The sequence below is a fragment of the Podarcis pityusensis genome (genome assembly GCF_964106645.2).
Source record: "Podarcis pityusensis genome assembly, chromosome: 8".
NCBI lineage: Eukaryota > Metazoa > Chordata > Lepidosauria > Squamata > Lacertidae > Podarcis > Podarcis pityusensis.
Genome location: NC_138033.1, coordinates 65,334,279 through 65,352,293, shown reverse-complemented (window position 1 = coordinate 65,352,293; position 18,015 = coordinate 65,334,279). Strand labels below are relative to the sequence as shown.

At 48.1% G+C, this 18,015-nt stretch overlaps 1 protein-coding gene and 1 long non-coding RNA gene across 3 annotated transcripts; both read left to right on the top strand.

Moving 5' to 3' along the window:
- The first annotated feature begins 100 nt into the window (after positions 1-100).
- Positions 101-1,553, top strand: LOC308483402. The gene is made up of 2 exons (XR_013989661.1): positions 101-1,324; positions 1,389-1,553. It is a non-coding gene; the product is annotated as an uncharacterized lncRNA (long non-coding RNA).
- Positions 1,554-3,890: 2,337 nt separating this feature from the next.
- Positions 3,891-17,755, top strand: TNFRSF9 (TNF receptor superfamily member 9). Of its 2 annotated transcripts, none has more exons than XM_081017211.1 (7): positions 3,891-4,982; positions 5,927-5,980; positions 7,252-7,383; positions 8,138-8,204; positions 8,297-8,412; positions 10,503-10,637; positions 15,069-17,755. In XM_081017211.1, the coding sequence occupies exons 1-7, from the start codon at positions 4,763-4,765 to the stop codon at positions 15,188-15,190; spliced, it is 846 nt and encodes a 281-aa protein (XP_080873337.1). In that variant the 5' UTR covers positions 3,891-4,762; the 3' UTR covers positions 15,191-17,755. The 2 variants fall into 2 exon arrangements, with proteins under 2 accessions (XP_080873337.1, XP_080873338.1); XM_081017212.1 differs by lacking the exon at positions 3,891-4,982 and adding an exon at positions 5,516-5,825.
- The last annotated feature ends 260 nt before the right edge of the window (positions 17,756-18,015 follow it).

The window sequence follows — 18,015 nt, the reverse complement described above, 5'->3', positions numbered from 1 at the left end:
GCGGCCGCCTCAGCCCGCGCTTTCTGGCAGTTGAGGGGGCTTTGCTGACGTCACGTTCGCACCTGGGTCGGCGAGGGGCGGAAGGCCAAGGCCCGCCTACCTGCAGCGGCGGAGCCAATGGGGAAGGGCAGCTCCTGCGTTGTTCGTCGGACCTCGGTGGAGTCATCTTTTGAGAGTTAACTCTGAAAATGGATACTCCGGATTCTGGTCGAACTAAACCCCAGGAGTGAGAAGGTCACAGGCCCCGTGAAGGGAAAACCAAGCACAAATGGTTTCAAAGGGGCAGCACGCTGACGCTGGGTCCATGTTTATGAGTAATATGATTGCCATGACAGCGAAGGGGAACCTCCTTGTCCAGAGGCAGTCTACCCCTGAATTCCAGGTGCTTGGAGAGCAAACAACTGCTGTTTTCCCATTCGGCTTATAGGCTCTCAGGCGCATCTGGCTGGCCAACATGGGAAGCGGCAGCATGATGCCTCTGGACTCTGATTTCAGGCTTGATGATGCATCAGACTTGTTCTTAAATCTTCTGTTAGCAGAAATTTTCTTTGGGTGGTAAAAGCAGAAAAGCCAGTTATTCGACTCTTTTGTGTGAGTAAGGGCATCAGTAAGTGTTTGATCTGAGTTTTGCCGCCTTAAACTTCACTCCCAGAGAACAAAGTTGTTAAGATATTTCCCAGAAACTAGGATTTTACCATTTCCTAGTCACTTGGTAAGAATAGCGGCACAGCTTTTTCAGCAGGCTCTTTGACATATCCAAAATTTCAAGCCTGGGTGCCTTCACAGGATGACTGAGGGTTTATTTAGAAGGGCTGACTGCATCTTACTATCTTATTTCTTACTTTTGTTAGTCACTTTATATTGCCCAAAGCAACCCAGAGTGACTTACAACCAATCATCTGGTCGTGTCAGTTGGTTCAAATAGCTGTCATTGGTTAAAGTCATTATTAGAATTCAATAAACTGCCCATCTTCAAATGCTAGAATTTTTTTAGCAGCTTTGAGAGACTCGAAGGACAATATTGTGGAATGTAAACATTGGCCAAGCAATCCCATAGTAACCTCATGGCCATTTTAATAATGGGGTAGGCATTCATAACGCACACCAAAGCTTGAGGTAAGAACACACAGAGCCTTGTATAGCCTTCCCAGGGCTCATTCAACCACCCAGTTTCTTCTCGTACCAAGAGAACGCTGTGGTTCATGTCTTGCTGCTTTTAATATTCTCAAAGGGACATGGCTGACCACTGCTTCAGACAAAGTGGTGGAGACACTTTATGGCTTCTGTTTTTTAGTATTTCCCAAAAATTATACACCGCTGGATTGTAGAAAGAAAGAAAGAAAGAAAGAGAAAGAAAGAAAAAGAAAGAAAGAAAGAAAGAAAGAAAGAAAGAAAGAAAGAAAGAAATGAAAAGCAATTCACCAAAAAGATGAAACTATTGTTGCTACTTTTGAAAATCACAAATATTTATGATTACAATAAAGCATAAGGCTGAATATTTTCCTGATATTTGCTGTTCCAGAACATCACAAATAAAATGCATCATTTCCAAACTTATTTGGTCACTATTCATTTACTCTTTCTTCTGCAGTATACTTATCGGGGCCAGCTCCAGGTTTCTCAGGGTTTATATCGGCACTTGGTGTTAGTGACCCTGTAGGTCAGGAAATCCTATCGCCTGCTGACCAAAACACCTCATTCATCCTTTGCCGTCAGTGATTATGAGAAAACAGCTCTGCTTTCCCTCAATGGCTACAAGCATCAGCTTGCTTTTGAAAAAAGAGAAGAAAAAGAAAGGTTCCAGTCCCAGGTGCTGTGGATCCTTGACTATACTAATTCTGCTTCCAGTTCTTGAAACATGGAAATACTTGTTCTCATCACCCATGACTGCTAAGGAAATTTCTCTGCTGAGGAAATTTCTCTGAAGCTGTTTAATGGTCTTGATGCACAATGTCTACCAGACCACCCTTATCCACATGCTTATTGACATTCTCAAAGAACTCAGAATGGTTAGTTCGACAGGATGGCCTTGCAAAAGCCATGCTTGTTCTGCTCCAGCAAGACTTGTTCTTCTGCATGATTCAGAATTATATCTGTAATGCTTTCCACCACTGTTCCCAGAACAGATATTAAGCCAATGGTCTGCAGTTTCCTAGATTTTTACACAGTGATTTCTAGGATTATCGAAAGATCTGGCCAAAGACTGGTGATACGAACCATCTCAGACATTCGGGGGTGGGGAGGGGTGTGCTCTCTCGCTCCTCCCTGGTCGTCTAGTCCCTTTCAACTGCTTGGCAAGTGGGCTGGGGCACTGAGCAACCATTGGCGGGGGAAGCAGGGTAGCAGTATGCCCCACCTGCCCATGGCCCCATCAAGCCTGGCTGTGCCACTGAAGAAACTATCAAGACAATGTGCTATTAACATATAACCAGAGCAGCACATCACCTGTCCCCATTTTAATTTTTTTAGCAGCAGTAACATTCACAGCACCTGATTTCTCTGTGCACTCAATCTTCACCCCATGTTTAGTAGCTGGAGAGTCAGTGCATGGGCATTTCAGAATAATTTCTATTAAGAATAAAGGCAACTGCACATACTTGTTTTCAAGAGAAAACAGTCTTATTTTCCAAGTTGAAGAAAATAGGTATAAGCAGCAAATTAAAATAAAATGAACATGCCCAAGTGGGTCAGTGGTGCCAATGCTTTTTCAGTTAGGATAAATTATCTAAACTGCACTTTACATTTTTGCTTGCATATGTGTAGGTATCATCAAGCAGAAAAACTGCTTTATCTGTTTCAAAATCACAACAACATCCTATCTGAAGCCACAGTTACCAGTTCTCTATCTTCAATCACGATTGCAAGATTACCGCTCATGTTTCTAATCCAGCCCAGTGACAGGAAACCCCACTCCCCTTCCTCCTTTGACATTTCACATACTGTACTTCCCAGCACAGGGCATCACGGTCAGCTTATTATCTGGGGTGGGGGCTTTCTGCTTGCCAGGTGAAGGCAAACACCTTCTCTTCACAACCACCGGTGTTCCAGTGATAACAAGTTTTGGGCTCACCGCAGCCTGATTAAGAAGTGGGTCCCCCAAATTCACGCTCAGATGAAATGTAGGTGTGAAAAGCTGAAAGACCGTTGGTCAGACTTGTTTGGCCAACAGGCAAATGAGGTGAGACCTGGGAGGTCATTGCCTACAAACAAACACAAATTGTGCAGTTGTTGAGGCGTTGCAATGAAACAAGACAAGGATGGGGCCCTCCTCACAGTTTACCTGAGCTGAAAGGTGATGAACTCCTGTGAACATATCTCCTGGTTGCAAGGAAGGGTGGCTAGGGATCCCCTAGGAACAGGCTTCAGTAAGCCTCAGGAGAAACTTCTGAGTTGATGGGAGGCAGAATCAGAGGCAGTAGTCCTTCTGCTCACTGCTCACACCATTCTCTGGGCCAGGGGTCAGCAAACTTTTTCAGCTGTGGGCCAGTCCACTGTCCCTCAGACCTTGTGGGGGGCCGGACTATATTTTTTTTGTGGGGGGGGGTGGAAATGAACAAATTCCTATGCCCCACAAATAACCCAGAGATGCATTTTAAATAAAAGCACACATTCTACTCATGTAAAACCACACTGATTCCCAGACCATCCGCGGGCTGGATTTAGAAGGCGATTGGGCCGGATCTGGCCCCAGGTCTTAGTTTGCCTACCCATGCTCTGGGCTGTGAGAGGACAGGCTGGGATGAGGACAGGCTGTCATGGCTGACCTATCAGGTGACATAGAGGGAGTGGATTGGTCAGGTGGGTTGTGGGGGGGGGGTTGAGCTAAAAGGTCTGGTTGGCCCAGACAGGAGCCCTATTATAATTGGTCTGTGAAACCGTCTCTCCCCCCCCCCCCAGTTTTCCTTAGGTGTCCCTGTGTGGGATCCTCCTCTCCTTTCCTAGTGTGGGAATGACCCTGGATTCGAACTAGGGCCTCCTCTTCTATCTCAGTGGGGCTCCTCCCATAGTTCCTGACACTGGTGTAGAGGTTGATGCCCGCTGCCCTGTCTGCTGCCATAGCTGGGTGGTGTCACAGTACTTCTCTGTGGAGCACCCAGTTTGGTTTTGACTCCAGGAGTTCCCTCACTTTGGCCCCTGACATGGCCGCTGGGTCTCGAACTCGCACCTCCTGCTTCTCAAGTGATGCAGTGAGTTATGGGAAGTTGCTGTGGCTGTCTGGGTGGGTCTGTTATGCAGTGGTGGCTTAGCAGTGATTTCAATTGAATTGGCAGCAGTTTGGATTACAGTGATCTGAGGACTTTGCTTCCAAGAAAGCTCAAAAAAAGTTCATGTCATAAAACAGGATATTACTGAAGAGAAAGGACTCACCAGCCAGTAATCACGGTCTTGTTATCTATCAGTGAACTGGTTCACACCAATTCACCTTATGTCCCTCCCATCGCATATGGAGGTAATGATTTGGTTTGTTCATGACTTGTATTAATGTGTTTATAGTTAAGTAGTGATATATAACATATTGAGCAATATTCTCCACTCCAGTTATAATAAAATGGACCACAACAAATTGGTGATGCTATGTTTATCCATCCTTTCATTGCAGCTTCATGATGTATAGAATTATGCATGAGGTGCTTTCTTACCTGTAAAGGTAAAGGGACCCCTGACCATTAGGTCCAGTCGTGACCGACTCTGGGGTTGCGGCGCTCATCTCGCTTTATTGGCTGAGGGAGCTGGCGTACAGCTTCCAGGTCATGTGGCCAGCATGACTAAGCCGCTTCTGGCGAACCAGAGCAGCACATGGAAACGCCGTTTACCTTCCCGCCGGAGTGGTACCTATTTATCTACTTGCACTTTGACATGCTTTCGAACTGCTAGGTCGGCAGGAGAAAAGACTCTCTGCGTTGGCTGGGAATCGAATCCGGGTCAACTGCTTGGAAGGCAGCTATACTCAACACTATACCACCAACGCTTACTTCTTACCTGTAAGTGCCCCCAAATGACTCCATTGCCCAAGTCCTCAGAACCTGCCCCCCCCTTGCTGCCTGTCCTGCCCCCCCTTTTCCACTCCTTAGCCCAAAGAGGATGCTCCTCCCTGGATTGGCCTTGAACCCTTATCTGCGTTGTGCTGTGTGTGGCCTCTCCCTCCTTCCCGGTGTGTGTTGTGCTGCTCCAAAGCAGTGCCCCCCCCCCCCCTGTTTTCGAGTGGGATCCGATCACGTGCGGGCAAATAAGTGCGCATTTGGCGCTCTAGTGCAAAGCCCCACTCCCCCCCCCCGGCCCCCCCATGTGAGGTTTGGCGAGAAGAAGGCAAGTGAGCGGAAAACGCAACCGGACAGGTGCTTGGAAGGGACGATGCCCTTGCTGGACGCAGCGTCGTCTAACCTCCCTGGCCCTGCAAAGAAACGAGTCTAACCTACGCGCACACACCCCACTAACTGGCGGCAGCCTTGGGCAGGAGAGTGAAGCCTGCTGGTCGCCTCCAAGGCCAGCTGGAAGCCTTTTGCGCGCAGGTGTAGAAGGGTGCGCGCGCCCCATCTCGCCTTTGAGAGGGTCCCAAGTCTAGAGCCTCTCTCCCTGGCGCTCTCGAGGGGCTGCCCCCGCCTTCGGTGGGGATTCCCGGCCTTGGAACCGCCCCGGGGCCCCCCACGTGTAGCTGGCGCCCCGCTCCGACGCACAAAAGGCTTGGCGCCGCCCCGAGGAAGCGAGAGTAGTCCGTACTCGCCTCTTGCGCGCTCTGATGGGGCGCTCCGCTCCGACGCCGCTCCTGCTCCTAGCCTTCCTCTTTTGGAGATGCCTCGCCGCCGCCAAGGCGGGCTGCGAAAAAGGTAAGGGGGCTGCCCCGGCAGGCGGACGGGTGGGGAGGCTTGGCCGGAGCCCGGCTGGCCCCTCAGCCCACTCCTCTGACGACTTTGCCCTTCTCCTCCAGGCACCTACCGGGACGCCCAGCGCCAGACTTGCAACCCCTGCACTCCGTGCCAAGGTAGGTGTCTCCTCCCGTTCGCGGTCCCCACTCCCAGCTGGCGCCTGCTGCTTCCGAAGGGGGCTTCAACTCGCAAACAGGGCGTGAGAAATCCTGAGGGCAGGTGGTGGTGGGAGAGAGAGACTGCCAGCTGATTCTCAGAACAACCCCGGGATGGCTCATGAGGAGACTTCCCAGGCTCTGAGCAGGGACGAGCAGGACCAATTTCCTTTAGAAAGTGGAGTAATACTGCCACCTGGGAAAAGTGTATCTGGACTTGCCTCTTCTGCATGATGAGATGTTGGCACAACCCAGATCTTAAGAGCTTTTGTTGCTTGGGGTGGGGAGAGTCCACAAGAGCTGGGCATGCACACGAGAGGTGCAATGCAAATTTGCTTGAGAGCAGGGTAGACCTTAAGCACTTTCTTGCATCCTCAAGCCATGCAAACATGGGAAGAGCTGTATCACATGGCCAATGGCACATCTAGCTCCGTATCCAGTTTTTACAGTGGCCAGATGCCCCAAAGTGATGTCCTCACAATGAGAACCCGAGCACACTTTCTCCATTGGCGATGCCCAGCAGCTGTTTTTCAGAGGCATACCGAAGCCCTCCACCGATTTAGCAGGGCTTCCAACGCAAACCCTCAGGAATTCGATTGCAACAAAACCCCTGCTCAAGCAGAGGGAAAAGCCCTTCATTTTAGCAGCACCTTACAGGGCATGGGCGTAGCCAGGATTTATTTGGGGGGGGGGCAGACATTATGTTGGGGGGGGCAGAACCGAAATATCTCTGATGCAATTGGTCAGTTAGTTAAGTATTTATATTTATTTACTTGATTTAGGAGCAGCAGCTGCCCCCCCCGGCTTTGCCCATTTTGCAGGGTGCTTTGACCAAAAAAATTATTAGTTTTCCAATATTAACCCAATTATACAAATGCCAATGAATTCCGAATGAATACAATCTAATTAAAGAGGTTTCCCGCGGACCGCATTTGACGCATTCATATTCTTATCGTTCAAAGCGCCTTGCCCCTGACATCATTGCGATGCTGGGTGATTGACAGGTGGATGGCCCCACCCACTTGTCAGATTAACTAGTAACCAAGGGTACTAGTTAGTGGAGGCCAGACAGGCTCTCTCCCAAACACCTTGTCATGCAGAGCCTACCTGCTTGCCTCCAGAACTCCTCCTTTGACTCAGTTGCCACTTCGTGTGGCCACAGCTACTTGATGAAGCCAATAGCTCCTTCTTCGGGTATAATGTGGACCTCTAAAAATGCATTAACTCTTTAGACAAATATCAGTATGAGCGACGCTGCTCAGAAGACGCCGATGCTGTCTGCAGATGCGCCCCTGAATATGAATGTGGAGATCTAGAGTGCGGCAGCTGCGTCTGTGGTATTGGAGAGGAGTGGAACGGAGCAGGTGAGGGCTTAGGATGGGTAGGAATGCGTCAAAGTCTGGAGATGTGTGCATGATGTGGCACTGTTGGCGGAGAGACCCTCATGTCACAGACGGGTTGGGTGGGCAGAAAGGTCCCTCTTTGGTTGCTGTGCTTCTGGGGTGCTAGAGGGAGGGAAAGACGATTTGGAGAGATAGAGGAAAGAGGCATGGGGTGGGGAAGGGTGTCTGGCTGACAGAAGATGGAAAAGGGGAGGCTGACTTGGGGGGCACAAAGGGGCGGATGGGGAACAGAAGGGAGAGGTGCCTGGGAATAAACTTGGGCTGTTCCCAGGTTATGGGCTGTTTCCTGCCATCTCTGGGCACCTTCTTTTGAGGCTTTGGAACATGAAGAAAAGGTGCTGTCGAAATAAGACAGAGGAGTGTGTCCGAGGCTCCACCTCCTCCATCGACAACATCTCACCCCCAATGCTGCCCCCTCACTTTCCAGTGACACCTTACAAGTGTTCTCTGAGAATCTAGTGACCCTGTTGAATATTAGTCAGCAAAGAGGTGCTTTCTGTTTTAGCTGAAATGAAACCATTTCCCCAACCTAGAATTCCAAGGCATCAACATATATGGGAAATAATGTTACATGCCTTCCTTGCCAGCAGAGGGTGTAGAGGTTTTCAAGCTCTTGTAAGCTTGGTGAGTTTGGGAGTCCGTTGGACCAGGCCAGAGGGCAGGGCTGGGTTTGTTGCCTCACTTCCATTAAGTAACCCCCACCTGTTCCTCAAAGGTTGCCAAGAGTGTCCTGAAGGGAAGTTTAAGGCCTGGATATCTGGTAAATGCCAAAACTGGACACAGTAAGTCCTTTTAAAAAACGAGCAAAAACATTTTTTTCTCAGTATCATAGTTGCTGGTGTGCGTTTTAATGGGGCTTTGCGATTGCCTGCAGATGTCCAGCTAATCAGATCTCAATTCCTGGGACGGCGAAAACTGATGTGGTTTGCAACACGACAACAGAAGGCCCTACAAAACCCACGACTTGGCCAGTTTTAACTAAGGAGACAGGTGAGGGTTTGCTGCATCTCTCTAAGTGCTGAACGACCAGCAGCTTGGCAGAAGTCACTCAGAGGGCTTTGCCTCTGTTGCTCTCTAGGCAGAGGAGGGTGGCAAAAGGAAATAAGGGCAAGGCACCCTCTACTCTGTGTCACACTAATAGTCCCTGATGGAAATGGAGACCTGGCTTCTCTCTCGAGGGAGGGAGGAGAATAACATTTGCTAGAACACACAGTTGACGCACAGTCATTTTGCAGCTTGGTTTGGGGGGGATTTATTTTTGGCAGCTGTTCTAGTTTCTGAATTGCTGGATTTGACTATGACCTGCTTCAAGGACCCTAATTGGGTGGAAAACGTATTATTACATTTTTTTTGTTTTCTTTTTCGTTTAGCTTCTAGACTGGTAAATCATCCTATTTCTACACCTCTCCTTTGTCTGCTGCTCCTGCCTCTCATCCTTCTCCTCCAACTCAGCTCTCAGGTGCCTTTCTGCATGCAGCGACGTAGCTAGCCGCTCGGGTGCCTGGTGCAGGGGCATGTCCTGCGGCCGGGGGCGGGGTGATCCACCCATGGGGGCAGGGCAAGCCTCTCCAACGCTGTAAGGCGGCTGAGGGAGAGGCAGTAGGCAGAGGCAAATCCCACGCTGCCATTTTAGGCAGTTCAGAACCTGCAGGTGCCTAAGCCACCACATCATTCCTGAAGTTTTGTGAGCCCAATTTTTTAAAAAACTCATTTTGTCACCCCCCCCCTCAGTGATGACACCTGGGGCGGTCCGGACCACCCACACCCCCTATCTCCACCACTGTCCTCATGGCCAGAAACAGTGCACACTGGTCCTCAGCTATCCTTGGTCACCCTGAAGCCCCCTCAGTTGATGTTCTCACATGCCCAGCACGACCACCTCTTTTCACCCTGGAGGTCATAGCAACACATACCGTATTTTTCGCCCTATAAGACGCACCAGACCATAAGACGCACATAGTTTTTGGAAGAGGAAAACAAGAAAAAAAAATATTCTGAATCCCAGAAGCCAGGACAGCAAGAGGGATCGCAGCACAGCGATCCCGCTGGCTGTCCTGGCTTATGGGATAGCCGCGCGCAGCCTCTCCCGGGGGCAAGGGGAGTCTTCATCCCCTGTCCGGGAGAGGCTGTGCGCAACTAAGGCTCCCCCAAGAGCCGCACTCCCTTTAAAGAGCCTCGTGGAGCGTGTGTGCGGCTCTTGGGGGGCTTTTCCCCAAGGAGGGGGAAGGGCAGCCCTTCTCCCTCCTCGGGGAAAAGCCCCCAAGAGCCGCACACACGCTCCACGAGGCTCTTTAAAGGGAGTGCTGAGCAGAGCCTCCCGCCTGCATTCGCTCCATAAGACGCACACACATTTCCCCTTACTTTTTAGGAGGGGAAAAGTGCGTCTTATAGAGCGAAAAAATACAGTACCTGAAATGTTCAAAACTCCATGCTTAGGGTGATGATGAGTTTCCATTGTGGGCTGTAAGAACAGAAAAAATGTTTGCTTCATTCAGGAGTTCAAGTGAGGGCCAGGTACCCATCCGTTCTGAGGCAAAATACAACACCAGCCTCACAGCCTTCTAGAGGCTGCCTGCTTTGAAATAATGACCATCCATTGTTTTGGTACACAATTAGTTATCTCCAACTCTCCTGGAATGAGTCACATTTTCTTGGTAGATAGGTGTGCTTGCCTCTGAGCATTTTGTTACAGCCACATCCTGGGTTGGAGGTCTCTGACTCCTTTGTGCCTCCATCTTGGACAAAGTGGTGCCGCTGCTGGGCACCTGGTGGACTGGGCAGGTGCTGCCAGGCACCTGGTGCTAGAGATCCCAGAGCTCTTCCCAGGCAGCAGGCCTGTTCCCTTATGCAGAGCTGGAGTACCTGGTTTTTTCCTTAGGCCTCAGATAACGCGGATATTTCTTCCTAATATTTCTTCTAAACATAGGTTTAGAACTACTTGTCCGGGGGCAAGTATTCAGTGGTAAAGGAAGGCTTTTCAGCCTTGTTCTCCTGAGCCCAAGCACACCTGTAGGACTTCCTACAGGAGCTCGGCTTAGTTTTGGGGCTGCTAGTGAGGGATGCCTTCTCCTTGTTTTTAGAGCAGGACAGCCATCTGGTCCCCATCAGTATTGCCTTGGCGGTAGCCTTGCTTCTGTGCGTGCTGTTCCTGGTGCTCTTTTGCATCTTCTTCAGATCCTGGGCTCGAGAGAAGTTCCCGGCTGTGATCCTGAAAGGTAAGACCAAGGCGCGATCCTCTGCCAGGAACCTGCTCTCTGTTCCCCCCTCACACACCCCAATGGGGTGCTTTGTCCAGGGTGAGTGGGGGTCCCCATTGCAGCCATTCAGCATTCCTGGGTCACTGCAGCCTTTTGGTTTTCTGGCCATGCAAACCCTGGCTGGTGAAAGGGCTAGACTTTCTTTCTTTCAGGATTTAGAAAGACAAGCCCTGTGTTGTTTTTTTGACCTCCCAGGTTGCAGGTTCAGCTGGTCTCCTAGCAGCTCAGGGCTCCCAGGAGGAAAAAAAGACACACTGGAGAGCAGAACAGTGGAATGGTCTCCCTTGGGAGGTTGTGGACTCTCCTTCCTTGGAGGTTTTTAAGCAGAGGTTGGACAGCCATTGGATGCTTTAGCTATTGCAGAAGGTTGGACTAGATGGCCCTTGGGGTCCCTTCCACCTCTACAATTCTATGAGACTTGAAATAAGCTTTAGTCTAAGCCTGATGCATCTAGGAAGAAAAGCTTTCCTTGGGGCTGTTTTTTTTCTGAAATATGTTGGGCCTGGAATAAATATTATTTCATTTTTTAAAAAAGTATTTTTATTAAGTTTTCAACAAAGGTAACAAAAATAAAAATAAAAAACAAACAGTAACAAATGCAATAACATCCATAAACAAATAAAATTATACATAAAACCATATCAATTCCATAAAGTGGGATTCTCTGAATCCCCTGACTCCCCCCCCCCATTCCTGGTTCCCTAAATTTCTTATCAAATGCATTTCATTTCTACTCCAATTTTTTTTCTAACTTCAGATTTCCTATACTACTAAAATTACAAGTATTCTTAAAATCCTGCCAATATATTTATCTGTTTACAATACTTTTGCAAATACATAATGAACATTTCCAATTCTTTTTTAAATTTATTGTCATCTTGATTTCTGAGCTTTCCAGTTAGTTTTGCCATTTCAGCATAGTCCATTAACTTGGTTTGCCACTCTTCTTTCGTTGGGACTGCTTCTTCTTTCCATCTTTGGGCTAACAGCACTCAAACTGCCGTCATAGCATACATAAACATTTTTTTCTGATCTTTTGAAATTTCCACTCCTACAATACCTAATAGAAAGGCTTCTGGTTTTTAAATAAAGGTTATTCTAAACATTTTTTTTCATTTCGTTATATATCATTTCTCACTTTTTTTTTAACCTTCCTACATTCCCACCACATATGATAAAATGTACCCTCTGTTTCTTTACATCTCCAACACTTAAATGTTATTTCAAATGCCTGGAGTTTCTCTCTCACTTTCTTTTTTCCCCTTCTTTTTTTCCTTTTTATAATAATATTTATCAGTTTTCAATTACAGCCCAATAGTAATCTCATTATAATAATACCAATTTATAATACAATTATTAATACCAATCGTTCAAATACCAAATTGTGCTAGATTTGATGGTTTGATGATTTTATTTCTGTGTTCCAAAATCTTATTAATTTCAATTACATACTGGTCATAATAATAATCCCTTATACAACAACTGCAATATTAATAATGTCTATTTGTGTGGACACATTAAATGATTTATAAAACTACAAGTGAGGAACTCAAACTATATCCTTGTTCTTGCTGTGTGTGGCAATTATTTTGTCCGTGGTGTTTCTTCCTGTCCTTGTAAGATGTTATGTCTTTCTTTCTTGTTGCTGTTATCCATCATGCCATGGGCAGAGCTGATATCCCATTGTTGTTTCAGAGATTTCTCTGTTGCTCTGTCCCGTGCTTCGTTGTTTTGCAACTTTAACAACAGCTGCAAAAGTGACTCTGTCCCAGTCAATATTACCTGTTGTCACCATTTCCCCTCTCAGCCTGGGAGGAAGAGTGGTCTGTCGAACTGCAGATGACTCAGTAAAGAACCTTATCAGTTCCTTGGCAGTTCACAGACTCCTTTCATCCTTTCTTCCAACTGTATATGTGCAATTATACCTCCAATTATATTAAATTCCAAGTCCTCTTAGTGTTATTCAGTTCGTAAATATTAAAGGATGGGGAAGAGTCAGCTCTAAGTTTCCATTGTAAACCTTTTGCAATATAGAGCTTCCCTCCCTTTTTCCTTTTTTTACACACACAATTCTGTTTGATGTTATATTCCATATTTATAATCCAATTTCTTTCATCCTTGCATATACTGTACAAATATAGCTTGAACTAACAGTCAGAGGAGGGTTGCTGAATCATAAATGTAGAGAATTAAATTTTAAGTAAAGAAACCATAGGCTCCCCTCCCCCCCACCGTCTTTTTCACCAAATGAAGTTTTATTTCAAATTCAAACCTTAAAGTCCTTGCAGTTGTTTATGTTCCGCAGTTTGTGATCTCATCTTTGCTAGTACAACGCCTGTACTTTAGTCCAATTAAGCTCTAATTAAGGGGAGAACCTCTGCTTCTTAATGGGTTTTCAGCAGACAAAGTGCTTTTGCACTCAGCGCCTCCCTGCCTCCCGCAATCCATGCCGGAGTGAGAGCCAGGTACCAAGACAAACTGTGAGTGAAGCCCATTCCCCCCTGTCCCTGGGGGGAATTTGCAAGGATAATTACCCTCAACCACCCTTGTTTTTCCTTCACCAACGATTTCCCGCTGTCACGGGGGCTGCCTCCATTAAGGCAGAGTGGAACTGGAAGCTATCTCTCTCTCTTTCCTTCCTAATCAAGAGCTGAGCCACCCCAACCACATCTCGGTCACCCAAGGAATATGTCCCCAACCCCACAGGAGCACGGAATGTGGTAGTGAGCCCAGAGCTCATTTGCCTGAAAACCTCTGCTTTCTAAAAACAAAAACAGGATTAGCATATTCGGGGCCACCAAGACACATCTGGAAGGATGTGGGCTTATTTTTCAGAATCCGCCGAAGTCAAAACAGGGTGTCTGAAAATGGCTTTCAGAGCCTGGGGGCTAGGGAGGCCTCATTGCTCTGCAGAGCAGCCCTTCTCCCTCCGCATGACTGCCACACCAGACTTGTGCAAAATTAGCCCAAATCGCAGGATATGCGGTGCAAAATAGGGAGGGGAAACCCATCACATTACTTAGCTCAATACATGTCGGCTGCAGACATCAGCACTTCTCAGCGGTTGGGCAACTGATGAGCAGGCAGAAGGTCCCAGCTGCAACCTCCGGCAGCTGCCACTTCTTGCTTTCCGTGCTTCGGCGGAGAATTTTTAAATTTTAGCTGAGAATAGCCACCACCCAAGGGGCTGCCTCTGCCTGGCCTGGTCCCCCGGTCACTTCTTCCTTCAGGGCCCACCACTGGAGGACTGTGCTTTGACCCTGTAAGGCACCCCTGGCCTTGCGGCCCAGAGAGGTCACCTCCTTCCCTGTTTCACTTCAGCCTCCACACAGCAACACGGCCCTGCCTGTCCGTGTTTTTAGCCAAGGACTGTAGTCAGAGCTGTGGTTACTGAATGAGCTGCTTGGACACCAGTGGAAAGGAATCTCCAGCGACTTAAAGGGCTGCTGTTTCCCTCTTCCCTTTCGTTCATTTTCCCTGCCGCTGTCTTATTTCCTAGGCAGAGTGATTCCGTATGAAAAGACAATTATGGGAGAAACCTCACCATGACTGTACTCTCTCTCACTTTGTGTTATGTCACACCGCCTACAGCAGCCGTTTTATGACGTGCGCCCCCCACGCTTTCAAAAACGTGCCCCCCTGGTCCAAAAAGGTGGGCGACCTCTGCCTTTCAGCCTGCCTCTCTGCTTGAGTCAGAAAAGCCACATCAGTCACTCTCTGAATGCTGTGGGGTCCCCATTGAGCTGTGAAGCCAGATATGAGCACACATTTGTCATTTTTGGGTAGAAAGGAGCCCTTTTCCATTTGCGGCCTTGCCACCACATAAGCTGGGAATATTGTGGCCCGTGAAGGCCTTCCTCTTGTCTAGTCAAAGCCTCCATTTAACTCTGGGGCATTTGGGAAGTTGGTTTTGGATATGAAGAGTGCTGAGGTGGCTTTGAAGCTGATCTCTTGAGGTTAGCAGGGACTTCTTTTTAAACAAAAAACAAAATTCTCTCACCCGCCCCACGTTTGTCCTGGAAGACAAATGGAGGGGTGGGTGGGGAGGCTTTTCACATGGTCAGTAGTGACCCTGGCAGGGGTGGCGGCAGCAGGGTTGAGTTTTTGTTTTTGAAGAAAGGCGGTGGTTCTGTGGCAGAGCACCTGCTTGGCATGCAGAAGGTCCCATGCTCCATTCCTAGCAACACCTCCAGTTTAGGCTGCAAAATGGCCTGGGCCTGAGACCCTCACTGCTTGTCAGTACAGCCAGCCCTGAGCTAGATGGACAGGAGCTTCAGCACAGAAGGCGCAAACTGGGAATGGAAATCAGATCCTATCCACAGAATAGGAACTGGGGGGCAGCTGCGCAAATCACTCACCTGTTTCTCTCTCTCTCCCCGCCCCCACTAGTGCCGCTTGGACAGTTGGCCCAGGAGGTGGATGACTGCAGCTACCGCTACCCAGAGGAAGAAGAGGGAGGAAGCAATGAAACAGCAGGGCTGACAGGGCAGCTCATGGAAAAAATCCCTTAGTGAGCCCCGGTGCCCAGGATGCTTCTGAAGATGCGACCTCTGATGGGAGTTTGGGGAGGGTCAAAAGCATCCAGCCTGTCTTCACATGGCTTTGGCCTTTATTATTATTTTATTTTTGGTGTGGGGTGCAGGGGAAGGAGCTGGGAAAATGGCCCTGAGGCCGACACCTGCACTGCAACTGCCCTTTCCTATTTGAGCGCGTGGCAAAAACCCACCAGTAGCCCTGACCGATCCAAGCAGTAGGTTTTAAGTGGGGAGGACAGAGCAGCAGCCCAACTCTCTCTTCCCCCAGGGCTGCACTCTATCCAATGAGGGTCTGCCCCTTCTGGGGGTTGCTTTTATCACTAGGTGTTTTAAGCTGAGGCACCGACATTTCTTGGGCTGAGCCGGCCCAGCAGACCTCCTCTCTTCACCCCATCCCAGCAGAGCTAAAGCCCCCCAGACCCCAGTGAAGACCATAACTTATCTTACAGTTCCCAGACCCAACCTCCCTACCTCCCACTTTACCATTTTTGCTCAGGGTTACACAGATGACTCACGGCGGTGTGCTCTGCACTCTTTCCTTAACGTGGAGCGGCTGTGGTGACCGTGCCGACGGAAACTTCTGTGACGAACTGAGGTTTGAGGTCTTTGATCTGCAAAGGGCACCCAGGCTGGTGAACCGCCTTCTTCCACCCTTGCTCTGCTTGCCTCTTGAAGGATGTGCTATTGCCACATCGGGTGTGTGTGTGGAAGGCAGAGATCCGGGACTTGGTTTCTCTCTATGCTACCAACTGCTGGGGATGGAAAAAGCTGAAACGGAATATGAATAGGTCCACCTATCAGCTGCTCATATAACCCCCTCTGGAAAGAGTTTGTCCTGCTCAAGGCAAAGTCCAGCAGCTCCTGCTTTAAGAGATACTCACTGACAAACCCAACATCAGGCATACAAGACAGTTGAGCCAGAGTTGCAAGATGCTCAAGATCAGGCAGGGTGTAAAGCAGAGAGAGGAACCAAATGTGTCTCTGGCCTCCTTTGTACGAGAGGATGCATTCCAGCCGTGCTAAAAGCCTCCCTTCTCCACTCTCTAGCCAGGGAAGTCACAATCACAGCCCCAGCATAGGGGCTGGCAAGGGTGTTGCCTGGAGGGACACATTCAGCTGTGGGCCTGGGATGCTCCCTATTCCTCTTCTAGATTAATGGCACTTAGCTATATTTATTTTGTCTTGCCGAGTTCAGTGAAACTTGCTCTCTCTAGGTGGGAGCCCTACAATCCCTAGCCAACCTAGAAGCAGCAGGAAATGGGTGCTGTGGTTTGGATCCCTAGATTGCAAAAACAAAACAAAACCCAACCCAAACAGTTGTTGGCTATGGGTGGCAGTAGTGACACAAGGCATCAGGGGATGTGAGCATCCTCCGACACGAGAGGGGTTTGGAATTGCTTCCGCCCTGGGTTACGCAAAGTCACCCAGCCTCCTCGTTAACAAAGAGCGTTCTCAGCTGCTATTTCACCAGCTATTGACTTCAGGAATTTTGGGGCCACATAGGGGAATAGAGCCCTATTCCCCTCACAGAGCTAATATTCCCAGAGGACCCTGGGAAGAAGGATTGATAGTGAAAGCACTCTGAGACTCGTACCTCTGTGAGGGGAATGGCGTCTCCTAACAGCTCTCAACACCGTTCCCAAGTTTCTTTGGGAAGCCATGGCTATTTAACATGGTATGATATTGCTTTACATGTGCTGATGGGGCCTAGTCCCATCCTAGGACTGCTTTTAAATTTAAGATAGAATTTAAGGTTTTAACTCTGCTCCATTTTTAACGTGTGTTTTTTTAATTAAATATTTATTGGTTTACAAAAAAAAAAAAAAAAGGATTTTGGGGGCAGCTGGGGAGGGCAGAAGATTTGCCAAATTCTGGGGGGGAAATAATGATGTGTGGCATCCCGAAAGCTCTTCCAATCAGGGGTTAGTTATTTGTTCATCAAGGACTGGGACTTGTAGAGTTCCCAGAAAACAGCTCACTTTACATTAGGCTGACCAAAAGGTGGCACAATCTGCTAAAGTATGAAGCCCTGAGGCTTCGCTTGAAGTGCTTTCAAGGGCATTTCGGAGAGCCTCTGTTTATCCAAGTGCCTTTAAATCCACCACTGCAACTGATTTCTCACTGTAAGCTCCTTGTGGCCGGGATCTGTTACCTTGTGCTCTGTTAAGCAGCCTTCCCTCATCCACTGGGGCTGATGCTTCAGAGTTGCATCCCCAAACATTTGGAGGTTGTTGTAAGGCCCCCAAATACATGAATGGTGGCACTGCATAGTCAAGGCATCATGTGTGCTGGTGAGGGTGCATGGAAAGGGGGAATCCAGTTTCTCCCTCAAGATAATTTCACAGGATTATATTTTTTTCACAGGATATTTTTTTAAAGTGATATATATTTTTTTAACAAAAGCTTTGATAAACAGTGTTATATATAATATGTGGGGACGACAACATTTTGATATACCTCTGATACAAGCTCTATCTGTTACTTGCTACTGTCAGGCTACGTAGAGATATGTATTTTGTAATAAATTAATGCTTTAAACAACTTTCCCCTGTGCTTTTGTTCTTCTTGAAAAGATGAGGTGTGAAAGAGAACCTTCATGGTCTAAGGGGCCCATTAAGCTGAGAGGAAGCTTAAGGGGAGAGAAGAGATGATGAAAATGTTATTTTGAATGTGTCTGAATACATTGCTTGTTGGCAAAAAACCAAACTTGGTCTCGGCACACTTCCCTCATCCCCGTAAAGCCCTAGCAAAGCATTCTGCAAAACTCATTTGGGAGTTGTCACAGAGTTCTAGAGGTTCCC

Coding starts and splice junctions, on each gene's coding strand:
- TNFRSF9 (XM_081017211.1), top strand. CDS start 4,763: ATGACTAAGCCGCTTCTGGCGAACCAGAGCAGCACATGGAAACGCCGT. Junction 4,983..5,926: donor CCAACGCTTACTTCTTACCT/GTAAGTGCCCCC, acceptor CTTCTCCTCCAG/GCACCTACCGGGACGCCCAG. Junction 8,413..10,502: donor AGTTTTAACTAAGGAGACAG/GTGAGGGTTTGC, acceptor CCTTGTTTTTAG/AGCAGGACAGCCATCTGGTC.